We start from the raw sequence: 23061 nt of genomic DNA, 5'->3' as shown, positions 1-23061 counted from the left end.
AAGCAGCTCAGGATCCACAGAGCCTGAGATACCCTGTGAAACTAGCTTGGATAGGGCAGACTCCTCTTAAGCAGTACAAATGCAATTGCTACATGGATTTAAAACACTGAAAGATGATGATTTTGTTTACTGCAAATACTTTTTTATGTACACTAATGCCCAAAAGTAAAATAGAGGCTGGATTTATTCTGAAACATGGTCAGGAATTTTAAAATGGGTTTTTGTACACGCAAACAAAGGGAACATGGGAAACAAGAGATTGAGAGTTACTTAAATGTCAAGGATTACATTGTACCAGGTAAAACTCAAATGTAGCACAGGGACTCAGTTTCATAAATTAAATGTCATTGCTGATGGGTACAAATTATAGAAGAAAGATGGAAAGGAAAACCAAGGTGGCACTTTGTCAAATGCATTTATAGCTGCAGCAAGATATATTTCAGCTGCAAAGTAATTTAAAAAAACAAAACAAAAACCAACCAAACAACAACAACAAAAAACCCCCTCAAACAACTAAAGTGGACATGTGCTGCAGCCTACTCCAGCACCAAGAAAGCAGGAATGAATTAGACTCTCTTAAGGTACTCAGAGCCACAAAACACTGAACTTGTGGAGAATTTAGCTGCCCACATTTCTTTTAGCAAATACCATCAAACACTGAACAAAGAAGTTCACCAGTTACACAGAAACCCGTTCTAATCCAGACAGTACAGGTTCTTGACAAATAAATGAGAAAAATGCCCCCAGTCCAGGAACTGTAGCAGAGAAATTACAAGTGACACGATGAACACAGTGCCTAAACGTAACACACTATACAGTTTATTTGTTTGACTTAGAAAAGGTCTCCCACATAATTAACTGGACACATATACATTAAATATACAAACTCGTACCAAAAGAAACACAGAAGGCACACATTCAGCCAAGTGGCTCTTTCTGAACCACTCACCATTGCAGTCAGAGAGAGCCATGAGCCCCAGCTTTGTTACTTTCTGTCCAAAACAAGGACCACAGCTGTAGGCCCTATGGTGCTCCACACAGACCAGCCAAAGAGGGAAAGAGATCCAGAAGACAGGAATCCTCTTGGGATTGTACAGGGTCAGGGTACAGATGCCAAAGAGAGCTAATCTGGCTCTTCTGAGTAGCAACAGAACAATTCCCGTCTTTCCAACCCCCTCGGGAGCTTGGTGACTTGATTACAAGAGGGGACATCTTGGGCAAGCACCAAGTGACAGCTTATTTGAAGACTGCTGACCTTCATCCCTTCATCCTCTACTGGCAGACTTCCATCACAATTGCTAAGCACTGCTCTTTGCCCCTGTGACCCCCAGCACCATCAACCACATTTTATCTGGAGAGCAAGAGAAATTCATTTTACAGGTCACAGCCCCAGGTTTCCAGCACTCATCAAGAACCACAATTAGCAAAAACTAGTCAAAATAAATGTGGTCACCTCACACAGACTCACTTCTGTTGCCATAGGAGCAGGTAAATAGGCCAAGTTCAGCAGATTTTATCTTCAGGGAAGAACTAGTTCCACCAGAGCCTGAAACCTCCACTCTGGATCAACAAGGCTGTGTGCGTCCTCAGAGTCACGCTGAGTTTAAGGAGCAGATTTCTATCATGCAAAAAAGCAAGTTTGTTCTCTCAAATTAAATAATTAAGCAGTGTGTGATAAGCCTAAGGAATTCTACTAGCCCCTGGAGTCAAGGCATGAGACTGACTTCCACGGAAAGAATCTGAAAACAAGTGAACATTCTCTTTCAGGAACTGGTGTGGCAACAAAGAAGACAAGCAGATAAGAGACTTTCTCTGGAAAGGATATCCTGTTAGTTGACAGGTTAAAGAAAAGAGCTCTGACATCCACCCTAGGGAAGAGAAAGTAAAACACACTAATGTGTAAGTGAGGAAGGAAGGGAAGGACAGGTGAAATCAGCCTTGGACTATTTGTGAAGTCACCCAGGATGAAGCAACAAGGAGATAAAGGACTTCCTGGAAAACCTGACCATATATATCAACATGGTGCTAATTAGTTAATTAACCTATTGCACAATTAAAAAAATAAATATTTTAAAAGCCTGGGAGGAAAAGGAAGCACCAGACACTGTTCTTTTCAGAACAAGAAGTAGAACAACATTGGCCTAATAAATTTATATCTGATCTTTGCTAACAAAGTGAAATAAATACAAAAAAAAAGTCTCCCAAATGTCTGCAGAGTGGTAAACAAAGTATGGCAAAATCATACCACTTTCAAGAATCCTGCAAACACAGTGAGTAGCTTTAGGCACATGAGCTACACATACAAAGCCAACAGGATAACTCAGCTATCAAGTCACTTCTCCATCCAAGTGGAGGTGTCATTTCCAACACCTCTTTTTTTCCCCATTACCAGGAACAACTTTATGAAACACTGTTCATAATATGAGCTGGCAGACCCAGCTGTAAAACTACAGCTGATTCCCAGAAGGCTATATAGAATATATTATATAGGCTAGCAAGCATTTAACCCATGGAATGAGGATGAGTATGTTTAACAGAGGGCACAATACCTTTGGTATCTTAGCATCTCAAGACATTCTGAAGGGTAAATGGAGCAAAATGGACCTGCTTCCCATTCAAATTAAATATACTTCAAGGAAAGGCAATTAATCAATCAGTGAATCAATCAATTGCATTTTACCATCAACTACAGACAGCTGTTTGTATTTTGCAGTAGAGAGTAACAACCTCTACTGCAACCCAGCACCTGAAAGAGCCTTTCCATCAGCTGCTTCTGTGTTGGGAGTGCATCAATTGCCTTTGCTGTGAATTTGTTGTGCAGCTAAAAACCCAGATGGTTTCTCTAAACAAAAAGTAAGAAAACTAAACCTGTGGTTTTCTGATGTTTAAATACTTTTTGGCAAGTAGGCACGTTAGTTTTCAGGTCTCTTCTAATAACTAGGATCTAATTTTTTTAGGTATCACAAGAGGATTTACTTATGACAGCAGGATATGTAATTTAAATGGCAAGAAAGCAGAGTGAAATGTCAATCTGCCCACTGTAGAGACAAAAACAATCTGTTTATCCACTCTGTTAGTGAGCAGAACTGGAAAAAGGAGAGTGAACAAGAGGACAGAAATGCCAGTTAGATCCCATAGTAGCTAGGAGGTAATCATCAAAGAAACCATTAAAACAGCCTAACAGCAGTTCTTTTTTGTACACACACTGAATTTAGGGTTTGGTACCACAGAACACTTTGGAGGCCAAAAGTAAAAAAGGATTTTTAGAAAGGGACTAAGTGCATTCATTAAGACCAGGTCCAGAAGGAACTGCCAGAAAGCTGAGAAAGTCCACAGACTGCTGGAATGGTGTCAGAGAAAGACCTCTGTATATACAAGCCTTGTATTTTATGCTTCTGTGATCACCTGTTACAGGCTATTCTCAGAGGCAGAACAGCAGATCAAATGGCCTTTGGTCTGATTGCACACAATGCTTCTTATGGATCAAAGCTCTCAGTTTTAGCATGATTTAGATTCTGGAAAGGTTAACTTTAAAAAAAAAAAAAAAAAAAGGACATTTGAAAAGGTTGCATGCCTCCTCTGCTTCCTCTTTCAACCCTCAAAGATGTGCTCCTTAATCATTTGGTTTCCATGAATGGTAAAAGTATTGCTGAATTAGCAACAACGAGGATTTCGTCACAGCCCCTGAAGTCTGTGTTATTGCTCCCAGACCCTGCCCAGGCCCCTTATCAGGCATTTCTCCTGACCCAGTCTCAAGTGTATGTTAAACATTGCCCTGTATTCCATTTTTCCACTTTGCCACATTCTTGCTAAATCACTTTGTTCAACTGTTACATTTAGGATGTGAAACAGTTCTGATACTGCTCTGTAGGCTACTGTTAGCTAAAGTCTTCTCCCAGACCACTCATTTCTGCCTGGGCCAGTAACAACAGGAATCTACAGGAAGACTCCTTACGGACAAAGGATTGCTCCACTGTCTGTAAACATCCTTATTTCACCCAGATTTTGCCACTTCGATTGAATTCAGCCTTACAGCCAGTCAGATCAATACATTTTTGCAGTGCAGTAGAGTAAACAATGCAACACAGTGATTCCAAGTCTGCAGCCAGACAGACCGAAGTAGCAGCACAAGTAAGTCAGAAAATCTCCTGCATTTCTCTGGGCACAGAGCAAGCTCTGAGACCAGTCATCACAGTTGTTTTTATATACAAAATATGTGTGCACATAGACATGGACTAATACATTCATCACTAACCCTCATTTAAGGGACCAACTATCCAAAGTCTGCTCGTCACCCAGTAAATGTGCTTTAGCCAGGGGTGCCAGATGCATCCAGGACCTGCAGTGGCTTTACAGATCACTGCATGAGGATATGGCTGTAGGTTCAAAATCAATCAAGAAGTTACTGTTCCAGCTTGTGATTCAGTCTTTAGTCCTCCAGACAATCCTTCCCAATCAAGATAACACACAGGTAGATTGTTTGTTTTTATCGCTCATAGTGGAGTTTGGATTCAGGTTACCTGGAAGGAAAAGAAGTTAAAGTAGTGTTAATGTTATGTAAATAAGCCCTGGATAAAGTTTGGACTCATGCTTCACTCTCATTTTTTACTATACACCTTGTTAGACCTACATTATTCTGCACTCTATCATGGTTTTTTTTCTGCTGCAGTGAAATGAAGAAACATTAAAATAAGATCAAATGCAGAGTATATTGTAGAGAAAACCACTGGAGAAGTAGTTCTACAAGCTTTGGCTTGTACCCAAGTCCAGCTTCATTAGGTCCCAGCTGGCACTGATAAATAGTCTGGTCATGCCTTGGGTGAGAAGTTTTCCAAAGATTGAGGTATGGAAAAAATCCTGAAAACCCAAGGTCATCTCATTCATTTGATACCCACACACATTCTCAGTAGAGGTTTTTTTCCACATTTTGTTTCAAACATCTCTAGTGCCAGTGTTTCCAACACTGCCTTTGCAAGACAAATCCCAAGGCCTCAAGGTCTCTCACTAAAGTGGCAGAGTATGCTGCCTCCAGTTTTTTATAATCCTAGGTTTTTTCACTGCTTACTCTATGAATTTCTTCTGTTCCCAGTATCTGTACCTTTCAGTGCTTGCACTTCTGTCTGGTGTCCATCATTACAGCCAGATGTTCATCTGGATGCCCCAGCATATCTGTTTCAAGCACTGTACAAAAGTGTGCTCAGAGGCTTTTGCAAGTAAGGGAGCTCATGTGAGCTCAGTAAAGCTTGCATGACTCTGGCCCAGGGCAGCAGGAGCTGACAGGGGCTGCCACATGGCTTGGAATCACTCTGAACACAGGCAGGCCCCACTCATGTATTTGTACAGAAGGAAGATACATGTGCATCTCCCAAGCACTTGGAGCCAGATGCCAGTTCAGAGTGAAAACAGACAGGGAAAACTGCCACAGGTCATGGTGACATGCCACTGAGAAGTCTCAGCCTTGCTAAGAGTAGGGAGCATTCAACCCAAGCACTGTCTCTGAATTGGGCTTCAAGTGAATAATTTTTAATGTCACTGTCTTGCTTGTGGGTATTTGATCAATGCTGCCCTTACCTGTAGGTGATGGGGAAGAGAAGAATTCTCTTTTGTCCCCCTCCTTCTCTCCACTTTCTTCCACACTGCATCTTCTTGATGTTCACCTGGGAGGTTGCACTGCACCCTGCCCTCACTTCTGTGGCTGCTGTGTGTGCTACTGCTTCCTCCCCACAGCTCCCTGTGGCATTTCATTCTACCTGTCCCCCTCTGACACATCCTGCATGACAGTATTATCATTACTCCTATCTCCTATCCACCCCTCTTTCCTTCCCTATCTGCATCATATTCAAGACCCTCATGCTTTTTTGAAAGATGTCTGTGCTTCTCTGCTTAATTTCAACTCCCAGCCCTTTTGTTCTTGTCACTTTCTACTCTTGTCTTCTGACCTTTTTCTACATATCCCACTACAGTTAGAGCAAACATCTTCCTTTTATGTACCCAACAACGTTTCCCTCTTTCTCTTTAGAAAAGGGGCTGAAAATTCCAGTTACTACCCTTCCATGATCTTATTTTGGCAGAAAAACACGTGATAACTAAGCAGCTATTTCAATGCCATTGCAGTGCCCAGCATGAATTCCATTTCTTGCTGCAAGAAGCACACAAAACTGAAACACAAATCCTTCTACTAAGTGTGTGTATTTTGCAACCACTGCTCATGAGGAATGAAGTCGATGCACGGAGCACCTCAGGACAGCAGACCCATCTGAACAAGCCCACTTTGCTTCTTCCAAAGGCGAACACTAACCAAAAAGTCTGCGCCTTCCTTCTGAAGGCACAGAGCTTTCAGACTTTTGCAGCGTTTCCCAGAAACTGCACACAGAAGTCACTGTCTTTGCTGACCACAGTATGCCCAGCAGCAGCTTAAAATTAACAAGATTCTGGTCAAGTTCAGAGCTGCTTTTGTGTTCCTCAGCCGGCAACAGTGAAATCCAAGGGTTCTGTTAATTTCATGATGTGGTTTGAGAAAACCTTTTAAGACAATGTACAACTTGCCGTGTGCTAGGACAACACCTCAGGGTGTTAATTCAGAAACTTAGTTTGGGACATTACTTTCTATCTGGAGCCCTTGTATTTTCCAGACTCCCAGGTCTGACTCATAGGAATCCTTTTCCAGCCTGTAAAAACTGCATCAGATTTTCAGACTCCATCACAGCACACACTTCCACCATTTTCCTTCCAAGCTCAGATTCTCTTCATCACTTTTTGCTCCTACAAGACTGAATCTGACTTTTAGCCTGCTTGAATAATGTCTTTCAACTACTGCATGAGCTGCTGGGGTGTGGATCTGGTCTCTCCATGCATTTGCAAGGTGGGATGTGTCTCCGTGGTGCCAGAGAATTAATAGTGACTTTGGAGGATGTGTGCACAGGCAGGCCCATGGGGCTTAGGTGTGCTGTTTAATCTTTACAAAAGCTAAGGGCAGCTATTTCAAACCGTGAAGCTCTGAATAATTGCATCCTAACCTGCCTGCATACCAAGTACCCTCTCATTTCCACTTCTTCCCTCCCTTCTGTCACCCAGAATATCACAGCACCAGTTTTTACTAGCTTTGCTCAAAGACAAACTTTTCAAATTAAGTCAGCCCTAAAGTTACCCAAGAACAAAGTGCCTCCTATCTTTATAGTGAGGCTGGAACTCTATTCCATGGCTGTGTTTAAGAATTTTTTATTAAATCCTTTTCTGTTCCTCATGAGTCTTCATCTATCTAACGTGCCCTCTACCATCTCTGTTCATATGCCACTTTGGGACTATTAGACTAGAGAAGTTTTCTCTCACAAGAGAGTGATTTATTTCAAAAGCAACACACAATCCATGATCTTCCTTCAGCCTTTGATGACACCAGATGGACAAAGTCTACTTACACCATACTTCAAAAGCTATGGAGTCCCCCACTGTCACCATGAATAGGCATTCCCAATTTGCATAAACCAAAAAATACTAGCAAGGACTCACTGGAAAGATTTATGAGGTCAGAAAAAGCACAGGGGGAAGAATGGTGTGCTGGACCTCAGCACCTTCCCTGGACCTGTTCTCAATTCTTCCTTCCCCCTTATTGAAAGAATTGGCAGTCTGCAGGAAGTAACAGTGGCAATAAATAAAACCTGAACATAATAGCATGGTAATGTATTGGTGGAAATGCTCTAGACCAAGCATCAGACTGTCTGGCACAGATCCACTGTGTTAGGAGGAATAGGGACATCCCTGCTGCCCGGATGGTGCAATGCCCCAGCAGGGTGCAGTGCCCAGCCAAAGACATCAACATCTTGTGTCTTAAGCTGGGCCTGATTTCATCAGGACGTTGTGGGAATGCCAGGCTGGCTGCTTTGAAACAGGTGACAGTGAGAATCTTGATACTGCCAAGTGCTGATGAATCAGAGATGACACAATTCTCTCCTTCTGTCACTAGAGGGTAGTGCAAGCACTCAGCTCCATTCCTGCCAATGGAAATGCCCATCCATCTCCCCGCAGGTCCTCACCGATTTTGCTTTTCCTGGCCTTGAAGAATGGGGCCCACCAGCACATAATGTCTGTGCTCAAGACTTACTTGGAGAGAGGACCTCTTTAGACCAGGGTTTACTTCTGCCTCCCAGATGTCAAATCCAGATTCTAAAATGGATCTACTGCAGTCTTAAATAAATTAGCTATTCCTTCTTACAATTCCTCTTTCTTGTGTTCATTTGGCATTTTTGGGTCTGTCCCTCATTTAGCCAGAAATATTTCCAGGAACCTAATTAATCATTGTTGTTGACCATCCCAATACCTTGCTTTTCTTCTTGGTCCCAAAAGAACATCTTTCCACTTCACATCATGGCAACTGAAAAGGAATTCAGTTTCTCTATATCTGCATTTTGCATTCATCAGAGCACAGAATGGTCTCTGGACAGACAAGTGGAGGAGAAATTTTCTCCTTGCAATTAGTTTATTTTCCTGATGGTGCAGGATGTATTGACACCCAACACAGCTCACTGAGAGGAAGACAACCAGGATGAATAGTCCAAAGATTTACTTCAATCTCACAAAACATATTAAATGTTGAGGAGGTAGCTATGAACCCATAACCCATTAGAAATCTTTAACATTTGTGTCTTTAACTGACTGAAGCCTTCAAAGGACTTAATGAAAATATCAATCGTGCATTAGGAAAGAAAGAAAAGTTGAGATCTAGTGACCTACTTTGTAACTTCCATTTTCATTACCTTCTCCCCCATTTCAGAAGGAGGTAAAGGAGCAAATTAAAACGACTTGCACCCTTTCCTCCACTTCTTGTCTCCTCACCTCAACATAAGCATGTTTTCCTCTCTTCTCCACCAGAAATTTGTCATAGGAAATACACCTGCCTAAACTCTAATGAGAAAAGGAAGGGATTACACTGAAAATCTGTCTGTGGCCTGCTAGACAAGACAATAGAGAATATAGTGCTGCTGTTTATAAGGCAAATGGACTTCATGGACTGAGCACTGTTTTACACAAGGCAACGTTCCCCTTCCTCTCCCTTTGCTGCTCAAAAGTATGAGAAACATCCACATGAGAAGTACCAACCTTACAGTAAGACTGCCATTAAATTGCTTTAAACTTATATTGCCTGTATCTTTTGATACAATTTCTACCCTTTGTTCTTGCCTATTTTGATTCAGAGGAAATGAGAGGATCTACTCACAAGTGGCTATAGTGGGTATGCTTGCATCAATCAGCCAAGCTCAGAGCAAGGGACACAGAAAGCAGAGTATGCTGGCAAAAGGTTTTACCTGAGTTGCCCCCAGCGCTCCGAACACTAGCATGGCCAATGCTGAGCCTCTCATATTCCAGTTTCATGTTACCAAGGTCTTCTCCTGAATGTCCTTCACTGGCAAAAGAATTGGCCTCAATGCTTGAGCCTGGAGAGCGCTTGGCCTTGCGACTGAAAAGCCCACTGGCAAACCGCTTTCCTTGCTTTCCATTGCCCTGAGCATCTTCCTTCTTTATGTCACGAATAGACTCTCTGGATTTGGATTTATTTCTCAGGTCCACGTGGAGCCGGGACAACAGTTTCTGGGGGCTCCGATTCAGCTTGTTCAAGTTCTCCAGAGGTGGATCTATTTCTGGGAATACTTGCTCCAATGTGACTAAGTCATTCAGGAACTGATTTAACCGTTTCTTTGACTCACTTGTTTCCTCCTTTTCCATGTTTCCCTGATTGTCTTGCCTGTGCCGTGAAGCCCAGAGCATCATATCACCACGGGTTGCCCCTGCTACTAAACCATACTTTGGGTTAATGAACTTCCGAGCCACGGTGGAGGAATGAAAGCCTGGCTTCCCAATTCCAAGGAGGAATGGGTTAGCAATACCCAGTTCCTTGTATAAATTAACTTCCTCTGAGATGGCGTAGAGCTCACGAAACTCAATGTCAAACATCTCCACGTGCTGTCCTGTCAAGACTAGCAGGATGTTTCTGTCAATGTGAGATGAAGTCCATGTGAAGCTAAGAGGAGGAAACAGAACCTGACATTAGATTTTGGGGTGCATACTTGACCCAGCCCACCTAACAAAACCTAAGACACTACAGGGGAATATGTAGCATTATGCCATTTGCCCTCATATCCTTGGCCAGATGGGCCCCAATGGATATATGACACAACATTATTGTTCTTCTTCAGACATGTAGATCAGATTTGGGAGAAAAGGCCCTGAAACTCTGAAGGACAGTTTACCCTTTTATACAAGCAAGTTTACCCTTTTAAACAAGCAGCACTGCATCAACAGGAAGAGTCTCTGGACTGAAAACCTCACTGAAGAGAACTGAGTACAGGGACTGGTGGGGAGTCCTTGCAGACCCCTTCCTGATGCAGTGTGGAACTGTCTCTAGCCTTCTGAAAAGGTATGCCAGCATGTATGTATGTTCCATTCTCTGAAGAAGGGCTCTATGCCACCTTCTTTGTTGTCCCACTCCAGTTTCTACAGATGCCACACAGATAACAGAAGCTGGGATAGAAGGGGGGTGATGTGTGAAGAAGACTCTCAAGCAAAGTGATGACCCTTCTTTAAATAAATGCCTTAATGCCTTAAACAAGAGTAACCCACCTGTATGATCCAGTGGCCACTTTTTCACCATCCACCATCAGGAATCGGGATGCCAGTGTGCCTTTGATCTTCCCTGATGGCATGTAGAACCCAACTCCTGTCACAGAGCGTATGCGGACATTCTAGCAGGGAGGTGAAAAGACAAAATGTCACAATAAATAGGGCAGAAAATTAGATAATTGCCAGCTCCAAGTGTTAAGATGTCACTCACATTGTCTCACTACTTCTGGGACTATAGCTCATTTTGTATCAGCCACCAGAAGGGCTGCAAAGGAGAGCATAGTGCTGTAAGTCCTGTTGTCATCCCCTGTCTACACAGGTCACTCCTCTCCATCTTGGACAGTTTATAGCTGTCCAAGGGGTCAACATCATCAAAACCCTGCCTGCTGTCTTTAGCTATTCACTTGAGCCACTGGCAAGACAATGCTTTCAGATAAGTGTCTCTACTAATGTCCCAAATAGATCAGCGAAGAAGAATTTCTGAAGATGAGGAAGAAGAATATTTTCATAAAACGAATGGAAGTAGTTAGAGAATACTTCTCCCCAAACCTCACATCTCCCATCTCACATTTTGTCAGCAAACCTACAAGTAATGAAACAAAGCTCTACCAGACACAGAAAAACCACAAAGTTAGGGTTACATAATTTTCAACAATAGATGTGTGCCCGTGCATACTATAAGGATATATTTGCACTGACTGAGTGTTACTCTGCTCATGGGTCCTGGCTGCACAAGACTGAACTCCCAAAGTGTCTAACATGAAACATTCCCCCTCTCCTCCCCCCAAATCCAAAAACACTGAATGTCAGTGTAAGTTTGGAGCAAATTATCTTGTCACTCTGACACACAAATCTAGACAATTTTCTTCATTCCACTATATTTTTATGTAAGTATTCCTTAAGAATGAAAAGCTAAAAGGTACTGTGAACTGGAGTCATAAATCCAGGGCTGGGAGTCAGATAGTTCCAGGTGTAATTGCAGTTCTTATACTGCTCCCTGTGATGTTCTGGGAAAGTCAATTCACCTTTGCTTCATTCTTCCCCATCTGCAGAGCAGAAGAATCAGGAGGATTTGGCTAATGCTAGCACAGCCTCAGATCCCACAAAGAGCCAAGTCCTATTACTATAAACAGCTTAAATACTGATAGGCTACTGAAATCAGCATGCAGGAATGAGTGATTATAAGAATGCAGATTTCTTTCAAAAGCTGTTTTTCTGAACACAACTCCTGCCTTTTGAATCTGCTGCTATTTCCCCCACTAGAATACAGCAGTGGAAATACAAATTCTGACTAACAGTAACTGATGATAGCACTGTTTTGCATTCAGCTGTTGCTTGATCTGTCTGGAGTCCTGTGTGGGCATTAGCTAATTAATGCTCCCAACACTGCTGAAAGTATTATTACTCCATTTTAAAGATGAGGAGCCTAAGACAGAAAAAGATGAAGTGGCTTGCCCAAGGCCTAGCAGTGAGTCATATGTATGGGATGCTGAAGACAGGTTGGGTAGAGCACAGGAGAAATGGTGCCCTTTCCAGTAATTAAAATAACATTTGAATTTGGCTGGCTGATCACCTGAAATATTTTTTTTCCTTGCTGATTAATGCTGGATGTGGGATTTGCCAAATCATGCTATGCTGACTGCACAAGACAAGAAGTCAGTCAACAGCTCTGACTGTGATACCTTCCCCTGTGAATCAAGAAGCATCAGTCTGTGTGAGCAGAAAGTTTCCCAGCATATAACAAGTGTGGATCTTATTGTGTTTGTATGTTCTATCACCTTCTTGTGGTGGAAAGAAAGCACACTTGAATTTCTGCAGTAAGTGAGCTGTATGTAACACTCAGAAAGGAGCAGAGGGGATAGAACTGAACAGCTGAGCACATAAACCTCTTTGAATAAAATAGGTACAGGAGTGCATTAATACATCTTGAAATGCAGAAAACAAGCACAAAGTCATAAAAACATCAAGTCACTTAACAGGTTATTTGTATACAATTTTCTGCCTTGAAGGATCTTGGAACATTTGTAGACTGCTAAGTCAACCTACAGAGGAAGAACGAGACTGGGTTCATGTACCAAAGACTGCACAATAACAAAAGAGGAGAGACAAATATAAATGAAGTGAGACTGCAGGCATTTTCAGGAGGCACTAGAGTTATAGTAGTAACAAATATTTTGAGTAGAGGACCAGTTAGCTCACCAGATAGAAGTGACTCCTCCAGATCTGTATTGTTGCAGAAGCCTGCTTAAGGTTTGTTCTGTAATATCCTGGCTTATGGGAGATGCAGTCTGCATTAAATTTCTATATTTCCTTTCCACAGACTTGCACCACTCCTCAGCAAAAGCAGTGACTAACATCTCCCTGGCTACAACTCAATATGACTGGTAACAGTCAAGCCTGACAGAGCATCCTAATACAAATAGTAAGGAACTGGTCTTCCTTGCTTTATTGTGACACTTTTAAACCTCACTCTGAATTTAGAAAGCTAAATTAGACCCAATTTACAAAGTCAGTAATGCTGTGACTGACTTGACAGACCTAGGCCATAGTGCTTACAAACTGGGGCTGAGTAGGGGGAATACTAAAGACAGACCCTAAAGGGAGATGTAACTGCTTCCACCTATGTGTACCTTCCCTCTTAGAACCAGGAAATCCTCTGTTTGCCCTGGACAGTTTTGGAAAGGGAATGGTTATTGACAAAATAGTGTAACTTGCAAGCATTCAGGTAGAACAGAATGGAATGCAGCTAGCTGGGACGTGGCCTACCAAGATAATTACTGAGTATTATCTGTGTCTTTACAAAAAGAGAGCCTTGCAAGCTCCCATTCTCAGAAGGTCACAAGTAGTCTAGAAGAATACTCCAGCAGACCATTAAAAAACCAACAGCACTGCTACACATCACATTCCACCCCTCTCTCATCTCAGGTAGGAGTCAATGATGAAACCCATAAAATACTGAAATGAAATTCCAAAAGTTTCTTAGAGAGAAGCTTTTTAGGCTTTCTGAAGTGAAAGGAGAAACTTCTTACATGCTAGGAAAATGAATGCAAAAATTAAAGTGAAGGTGAACTTCCTGCAGACAAATCATTCCCTGGGCTTGTTTGGAACTCTAGGAGAACTCTCTGTCTTTGGGCAGGAGTATCTGTTACTGTGGTCGGGGTTAAAAGAAACATGAGGACAAAAACCACCTATCTAAAAACTGGGGAGAACATTCACCCTCAGGTCCTGAAAAAAGAGAATTTCTGAGGGGCTATGAATTCAGTGTCTATGAGAATTCTGATTCACTGTGATCTCTGTAGAACAGTCTTATGTCAAACACAACAGAAGTCTGACAAACCATGTCCTGTAGGCTCACAAAGCCATATGACTCACACACACAAGGCATGCTCTTATGAACAAACCATGAATGCTCTGATGATTGAATTTAAATACACTTCTGGTGAGCTCTGGCATTCAGACAAAAATGGAGGTTTTCTCATTTCATGCTTGGAGTTGGTTAAGAACTTTTACTCTTTGCAGGGTGAGGTACTGTCTTCCTACAGCAGTTTCCCTCCCATGAGACTGTCAGCAGATCATGATACCTTGCCATCTCTACAAAAAGAATACAATAGCCAAGAATTTTGTGAAAATTTCCATCCCTGTACATAGACAAAGGGCAAAACCCAATGTTACCAGTAAACCTCCCTGTATTAGGATTGCTGAAGTATTCGCTTTGCATTGGATGAACAGGGCAACGGGACCAAAAGAGCAGAAAACACAGAACAAAATGAGTATCTGGTGGTGACAGAAGACAGAATAAACATTGTGACACTGCAGTTCACGGTAGTGCATCATCTCTCTCCCCCTGGGATCAGAATTTGTCTCTAAACCTTAGAGTTATCTCTCATGTGGCTGCAACTTCCTGAGAGAAAAAAAAACCCCATCCTCTGTACCTCGCACAAGCATTCCAAAGGAAAGGTGGGCAGAAGGGCAGGAAAGAAGAGTATGCAACTCCTTTGCTGGCAAACTACGTCTGGTGAAAACTGGTGAAAATCTTCTAGAATAAAGCAAAATGGTAATTCAAAAAGGAGTTAACATTTTCCCTGTTGCTAAAAATCTGTGGGAGAAACTCAGACATCAAAGCAGATGTCAGGAGAAAGACGGTAGATAAGAAATGGGTGAAAGAGAGTTTCCTCAGCAATTTCAGTATCTTCTCTGATCAAACAACACGGGACAAAATGATTCTGCTGACCAAGACTGGAGGCCCAGCTTACTCTCTTGCATTAAATCTGGATCTTCAACCCTTGGCACATTACACCAAAGAAGAAGGGCTGTGGGGAGTCCTCACGGGGAAACCTTAACTTTGCCAGAGCTTCCTTGGGTCTCCAAAGCCTGTTGTCAGGGAAATCCCTACATGATGGTTTCTGCTACACTGACCCAAGCAGCAGCACAGGCACATCCAAGGCAGCTCTGGGTGAGATACTAAGAGACCATCTTCCTTGAGAGGCAAATGACTTGTTTCCCCATTCCATGAAGAATCTCCCTGGTCATTCCACTGAACCATATACAGGAATTAACTGCATTGACCTTAGCAAGACTAAAAAAATACCTAAGCCATACTGGAAAAAAAGATAACAACCGTCAGGGGAATTTAAGGGCCAGTATGAGATACCTTGGAAAAGAGGGGGAAAATTTGAAGGATAGCAATCTGCAGGCTGAAGCTTTGCAGAATAGTGAACAACTAGGTCAAAAGATGTTAAAAATTTCTTCTCTGTGGACTTGCTTCAACTTAGCTTGTACTATTTTTGGCTGAAGATGTCTAAAGGAAAACATAGCATGGGTTGCCATGAAAGAATGGAATCACAGAAGGGACACAAAACATTTTCTCCTTCTTTTGATTGCATCAGTTCAAACTGCACCTCCTTAGAGAGAGCCATACAACTGGACTGCTGCAGGACCTAGGCACTGCTGTAGCACATCACTGGGATCACTGGTTTAGGAGTATCAAGCCTGAGTAGAAGGATAAGAGGACGAGCAGAAGGGGACTGCTTTAGAGACAGAAATGGAAGACTGAAAGGAACTCAGCTCTCCAATACCAACACAACTCTTTCTAAAATGCCAGGACATCTTTTCATTCAGTCTGTCCAGGAGCTAAAATATTGTAGTACTGAAGACATCATTGCTGTACATGATGACACAGTAAGAAAAGTACTGAGAAACTGGTACCAGAGCAGATGGAACTACTGCTGTGATTTCACAATTATGTACCAAAGAGATACAAGCCTAGGACACACAATACCACTGGCACTTGAAACACGTCTGTTATAATGAGGTCTGTGTCTTGCTTTCAAAGATACCAGAGGGAAGGAACTTCCACCACTGTTTTGGAAAAAAGGGAAAACTTCTCAGCTGGATGTCTTTTTTGATGAAACTCAGAGCAGAGTGGTAGTTCACAGAGAACTCTTCAGATATATGCAGGCAATTTTCAGATTTAAGATGGTTCTCCTAAAATGATTAATATGAGACTCTATAATCTTAGAGCTTTTGAGTTTTGGTTGTATTTTGGGGTTTTTTAAACTATTAATTGAGTGCTTAAGGAAAATCCACCCCTCCTCCAGGAAAAAAGCTCTTTTTCCACCGCCACTGCACAGAACAGTTGGATCACAGACAAGTGAGTCTGGCATCCCATAGGTTGTTTCCAACCTAGCAACTTCTTTCAGGATTTAGAACAAGTCTGTAGTAGCAACAGTGACTGAAAAGATGGGGGGGAAGGAAAGAATACAATACTAACAAGAAATACACAAATTATTTCAGTCTGTATGTAATGGAGTGAGATCCCTCTGAGGCTGCTTCTGCCAGGCAAGCTAGACTGACTGCTGTGCTGCATGCACGGTATGAAGGCACACTCTGGTATGGGACTGGGCAGCAGCTGTGGCCCTCAATCCCTTAAATTCTCCTTTAAGTTGTCCTACAGGAGGACTACAAGCTCATTCACTCCTGGACAACCACTGTTGGGAAGGAAAGTCTTGATTTCACAGAATGTATGTGTCCTGTAAGAGGGATCCATGCAGACAACTCCAAGAGCTACCTGGAACTCCAGTTTGAATTCTAGTTTGAATCCTCACATAGAAGACCTATAGGAATTTTCTCTGATAATTTTCTCCCCAAACAGGAATTTTTAGGTCATAAGAGCCAGGAAACTACACAGATCCCTTCCTTGGGTGAAAGGCAAAAAAAATCCAAATATTTCCTTTTTCTTTCCTTTTTATTTTCAAGCCACACCATTACCCCTCTGTGTTCCATCACTTTAAGTGTTGTGGTAGGATGACTTTTAGGGAAGAAGAGATGTGTTTGCTGGTCCAAGCAAGTTGCAAGATTCACTACAACTCAAAAGGCCAGTGACCTGCAGGACATAATGGTTTAGTACTGAATACCTTACCCGGATCTGCAAGTCACTGAGGTCAAGGCATCTGCACATTTCCAGGAAGAGCTTGACACCCTCCTCATCCAGGATGATATAGACTGGGATCCAGCGCTTATACGCTGCATCGACGATATCGCGGAAGATGTCCCGGTCCGTAAACACATCCATGACCACTGCAATAATCTGGAAACAAGAAGATGGCAGACAGACAACTGAATAAATATTAGGAACTTGTCGGGGTCTCTAGCTGGTCAGAGTGACCCTGAGAAAAGTTTGAAAGTCTCTTTTCCCAGCCAGGCGCTTGAAGAAGGAGTCAGAGCTCTTCATTTCTCAGTCTCAAGGTTGTTTATTGTATCTTATCTATAAAATTCTTTCTCCTGTCCTGCCGAGCTCCACTCAGCGGGACAGTCAGAGGCACTCTGCCTGCCCCTAGGGCGGTGTTATCTTTATAGAGTAAAAACTACGTGTACAATATTTGCAATTACTTTCCAATACCTATCATCTATGTTAGACAGTGAGCTTCTACTCTAAACCAATCTAAAAGTGCCAACATCACCACTGAAGATGAAGGTAGAGAAGAAGAAGAAGAAAGGCTAGATATGCCCAAATCCCTCCATCTTGTCCCCAAAAACCTCTATACTAAAAATCCCAAAACCTACATTTACACCCTGTGATAACTTTATTATTACATTATTTAAACTGCTGTGGCTTTTAGATCTTCATGTAAAGGTGGCAATTTGCTCCACGGTTCATAATCAAACCCACTGGTGTTCTGGGCTGTGTGCCAGGGTCTCTGAGCCCCCTGGCAGGGGTCCCGGCAACTCCGGACTCCCAAAGGGATGTCCTGAGTTCCAACAGGAACTGAAAGGAAGGCCCATCCCACTGGTGCAAAATAAAGGAGAGCACTGATACCAGATAATGGAGGAGAGGCCTCCATAGGGAGACAAAAGTACAGGGAGGTATATGCCCAAGCATTACCAATATTTGTAATTTTCTGGGTTAGCTGCTGCACTTTGGAAGGAATTTATTAAATGTCTATGAGTGTTCTCCTTCTCTGGATGAAAGTAACTTATTTTAGCAGCCTGAGGAATGCCAAAGCAAATATCTAGCTTTTCCTCTGTATTGAGAAACTTCCATTGTCTCTGTAAGGACACACTTAAATGAAGAACACTGAAAATAGATTGAAAAAAACCACTGAAAACACAGCTTTAACACCTTACCTGAAGGTGTCTAATGGAAGACTGAATGTGCAGAGGAATTAGGGCCTGCATCCTCAGCCATGACACATAGGGTAGAAAACAAGAATTCTATTTTCCTTTTTTTTCCCCCAAATCCCTGTGAAAAGTCTGCTCTCAGGACTGGCTTCTCAAGGAATGATTTATTGGGCTCAAACATAAACACCTCATATTTCTCAGAAAGGGACTGAGTGTATTCAAGATTTGGAGGCAAAATGATCATTCCCTCTCTTCGCATGTATTGTTTTTCTGGTATAAAACTAATCCTTCTTTCCAGGCACAGATTTTACATAAAAACAAAAGGTTTCACTGACGTGAGAGACAAGCCTGAACATTTATAGGATGAGTAACAACAAAACCAAGAAGGTTATGGGTAACTTTAATGCTGATCTTACAGAAAGAGAGAGAAAGACAAAACATGTATCTTTTACACCATTAGAAATACCTATTAATTTTTCTGCCCGAGTTATTCTCAAAATTTTAAAGGTTATCAATGGAGGAAACTACTGTTTTTCTAGTCCCTCTGCATAATATCAGCTTGCCAGGTCAGAGCAGCCATGCTGACAGTATGCTGGGGATACAGTTGTCTAAATTTTAATTTCCCAGGTGCTGGGAATCACAGCAATAAGCCCATCTGGGCTGGGGATGGCATATACAGGTGTGAATGGAGCTAAATACTGAATCACACTGTAGGACTTTCTTCACTTGATGCTTGGAAAAGGAGCAGCTCTCTTGTAGGAATCCCCTAAGGAAGAGGGAATAATTCTCCCCAGAGACCTCTTTCCTGTGAAAAATGCCCTTGAACAAATGGCTTTTGGGAAAGTGATGCCACAGTAAACATCCCCCACTGCATCTGCTGAATCTCTGCTGAGTCCCTGCTTGTACGGCCAACAACAACCAACACATCTGCTCTGTCAGGCTCCTTCTGTCAACAGTGCTTACACCAGCTTGCCTTTGTTAGAGAAAGAAAAAAGAGCTGACATTGTATTAATGCTCATCATTAACATGTAAGTTCCTGATAGAGGTGAACTGTGCTGGAGTTACATCATACTAAGTCCCACAGTAACTTCTACTAGGCAGGATTTCAGGTCCTGACTTGGCTCTCCCTTCCCAGCAGGAATGTAACAGGAATGTTACCAGAATCTCTAAAAATTAAAATACAGTGAACTTGTACCACTTTGTTTCTGAACAACTCCATATACAGGCAAACTTACAGTTAAAGGCATGAACAGTTCATGCATTAACTCAGGCCTGCTATGCTCCTTCTCCCCCTGTACACAGTGGTATGGATGGGCTATTTAGGAGAAAGGATGCCAAATAATATTCATTTGAAGTAAGAACATCCACGGAGGGAATGGACAGCAGAAGCAGGAACTTCTTTTCTCTCCATCCCCACCATTTGCAATGAGTGTAATGACTGCAGAAATTACACCCCATCCTGGGCAAACCATTAATTGCCTGTACTGGCTTTGCAAAGTGAAGGGGTGGCTCCCTCCAGGCTGTGGGGCCTTGGGTCAGTCCAGGCTTCTTTCCAAGACGGGGGACCATTGAGAACAGCAGTCAAAACTTCCCATGGGCAACGCCTGTTGCTTGCTGTGTTTGCCATCTTAAACCCCTGTCACAGCTGGTGATCTGTCAACATCACCTAGGAGCGTTCCCAAGCACAGCAAGTCGGAGCATGAGTGTCTACCCCTGCAAGAGGTTTTCCCCATTTCTCTTCCAATCCTATGGAAAATAAACTTATCTGTAGGGCCCATAGGTGTGCCTAGCTCTTCACGGGAATTTTAAGATTGGCAAGTTAATGCTTGCTAACCTCATTGCAGCTAGGTAGCTTAATTAACATATGTTTGTAAAATACTGATGATAAGCCACCCACAGCCATGTGCCACATATTACCAGTACCTGTTTTGAACCCCCCCCCCCCCCCCTCAGAAAAAAACAAACCCAACAACCCCCTACTCTCATTTGCTGATTAAAAAGCTTCTATCTGGAGACTTTTTTGCCAGGGCCAGCTCAGCCGAACACAATAGGCATAGTTATCTACGAAAAGGACCATTAAACACTCAAATGGCTGTTAAACATGAAACCAGCTTCTGGTTGGGAGGGGCATAGTTTGTCCAGTCAGTGAAAAAAAAAAAAATCTACAAAGGAATTAATTATTTCTAGGTGCCAGGCACAGCTATTGAAAGAAACAAACTTTCCCAGTTCTTGAACAGTCTATAGAAGCATTTGTAGCAGTGCAAAGAGGAGGTGAAGGTGCACTACATCAGAGTGTAAGGATTTTACAGCTTCTGTCTTCTAAGTGACTGATCACACCAGTCACTGAACAGAATTACAGGGTGTGCACAATTTCTGAGAACAGGGAGCTGAGAAGATCACCCAGATTAATGCCTCTCTGGAAAGTTTTCTGTTTCCCGGCAGATTCGGTTTGAACAAGTCTGTAAAAGTGGTGCATACAGTGTGTGCTGGCAGAGGGGAACAGGTGGAGGAGGAAACGACGGCTGAATTATAAAGCAGAAAAACCAGAAAGCTGCAAAACTAAGCGCAGGGATGAAGTTTCTTAGGCTGTTCTCCCCTTTACCCAAGGGGTGTGTCAGCTCTGACGGAGATCTTTTCCTGGGTGGTCTTCCCCGGGAACTTCACCCACATCCGGGGTGGGTGACGAAAAACCTCGTGATTGCCCCCACCTGTTCAAAGCAAGCTCTTGTAGCATCGTGGCTGGGTTGCTTCCTTGCCAGAGGCGCCCTGTCACCACCATCAGTCATTTCCAGGGAAAAGATAAAGGGGAGGAGCAGCCTCATATTGCCTGAACTTTGTCTACTCGCAGCTCAGGCTGGACGGTGTTGAGACCACAAAAAATAAACCCAAAAAACACCATCCCATAACGAACACACTGCTCTGTCTTTATCTAGGGACACCTGCACGCACCAAGTAGGGGTGGCTGTAACAGCATCGCGACCTGTCTTCCTCTGAACCCGGGAATGAGGCCGGGACAGGACAACGCGAACCACGGGTGGGGTGCGCAGAGGTTTCAGCCCATCACAGGCATCACCTTTGGCAAAGCGTAACACGACTGGCAACGAGGCGCAGGGAAAGCCCTGCCTGACGGACGCCGACCACTGCATGGCCAGAGCGAGGGCTCTCGCCCGCCTTCCACCCCGTGCCCCGAGCCAGACCCTCGGCCCGAGTGAGGGCGGCAGGGCTGGCCCGGCCCGTCGAGGGCCGGTCCGTACCTTCTGCGCCTGCTGGATCATCTCCCGCACCACCTCCTTCAGGTGCGGCGCGCTCTCCTCCTTGCGCGGGTGCGTGAAGAGGGACACGCGGCTGATGCCACGGTAGAACGTCTTGTCGGTCCAGCCCAAGTCCAGCGGGGGCACCTCGGTGTCCGAGCACTCGGGCCAGTAGGCCAGCGAGAGGGTCTCGCCGCCAGGCCCCCGCGCCACCTTGCCGCCCTCCCGGGGGTCGTCGTAGCCCCGCCAGCCGCCCCGCAGGTCCTGCAGCTCCCGGCCGGAGAGGAAATCGCGGAGCTGCTCCTTCCTCAGCGCCTCCCGGTACGCGGCCTCGCCGCGGGTCACCAGCGCCTCCAGGGCTCGGCGCTGCTCCTCGCTGTAGTAGAAGCGGGCCTGGGCCTCCGTCACCTTCTCGTTGACGTGCAGCTCGTCCAGCAGCAGCACCTGGGACTCCGCCATGCCGCCGGCACCCCCAGCGCAGCGCCGGCCAGGAGCGAGGGCAGGAGGCTGCGGCAGGAGGGAGAGGCAGGGCCGGGCCCGCCTCACCTGGCTTGCCCGAGCCCGCCCCGACGGGTGGGGCGGCCCGGCCGCTCCCCCGGGCCCCGGGGACACGGCTGTCCCCGCCGCCCGGCCCCTCTCACAGGCTCCTGCGTGGCCCCCGGGGACGGGGGCACGAGTTGCGGGGAGAACTATTTCTGCGGAAAGGAGAACAACCTGACCTAAGAGATGCAGGATGCGATCTAAAAGATAAAGGGAAGAGGCTGGTCATGTGGCAGCCTAAACCGGCTTCGAGGGATGCGGGATAGAAATGTTTAACTAACTTGTGAAATTGCATCCTAAGAGTGAACTTGTGCATTGAAATGGGAAAACCGCACCTCTGAGGGAAGACCCTCACCCACTGAACACATGAGTTTGGAATACCCTGTGCCTTTAAACCGAGGTGGGGAAAGAGAAGGCAGTAGTAGCTGAGCCAGGTAGTGATGTAGATTCATTATGCAAATATTGCCTGAATAGGATTGTATAAATATGCTTGTGTATGTATGCATGGTGTATGTGTGTATAAATACGCTTCCTGGCTTTGTGGATTTATCACTTTGCACCCATCTCTGCGCAAACATGAAATAAAATCAAGTAGCTCAACTCTGTGTGTTCCCCACTGGGTGAAAGAATCCAGATTTAGGACAACACCGTGGCACGGCTGGCATCAGTGTCCTGACTGCAGTCCTTGGAGGAGAACCAGGCCTGGCCCCCAGGTGTATTTTGGGGTGCAAAAGCAAAACTCTATTTAAGACTTTTTGCCCCCCTTTTTAAGACTTGGCAGCCTGAGGAAGAGGAGAACACAACTGGGGCCAGGGAGGTCGGCAGTGCACCATGGTGGCCACAGGCAGTGGCCTGTAGGCTGCAGAGAGATGGTAGCCAGCCCAGCAACTCCAGAAAAGCAGGCGGTGTGGGGTACCCAGCTTACAGAGGGGAAGATGACAGTGTGACGTGCCAGAGGCTGCCCAGCAGGCTGGTGTCAGAGCTGGGAGTAAAACAGCCCTGCTTCCAGTCTCTGGCTGGGAGCATGAATAAATGGCCACAC

At 44.2% G+C, this 23061-nt stretch overlaps 1 protein-coding gene across 1 annotated transcript; it reads right to left on the bottom strand.

The window, feature by feature from the left end:
• Positions 1-797: 797 nt before the first annotated feature.
• FAM83F (family with sequence similarity 83 member F) lies at positions 798-22008 on the bottom strand. Its single transcript, XM_059846483.1, has 5 exons — positions 21483-22008; positions 17030-17197; positions 10612-10733; positions 9300-10012; positions 798-4520 (listed from the first exon to the last, which is right to left on the bottom strand). The coding sequence occupies exons 1-5, from the start codon at positions 21936-21938 to the stop codon at positions 4456-4458; spliced, it is 1524 nt and encodes a 507-aa protein (XP_059702466.1). The 5' UTR covers positions 21939-22008; the 3' UTR covers positions 798-4455.
• Between the last annotated feature and the right edge of the window lie 1053 nt (positions 22009-23061).

This window comes from Haemorhous mexicanus, chromosome 5 (genome assembly GCF_027477595.1).
Source record: "Haemorhous mexicanus isolate bHaeMex1 chromosome 5, bHaeMex1.pri, whole genome shotgun sequence".
In the NCBI taxonomy this organism is placed as follows: domain Eukaryota; kingdom Metazoa; phylum Chordata; class Aves; order Passeriformes; family Fringillidae; genus Haemorhous; species Haemorhous mexicanus.
Note: the sequence above shows the minus strand (reverse complement) of the source record. Positions and strands in the feature narration are given on the sequence as shown.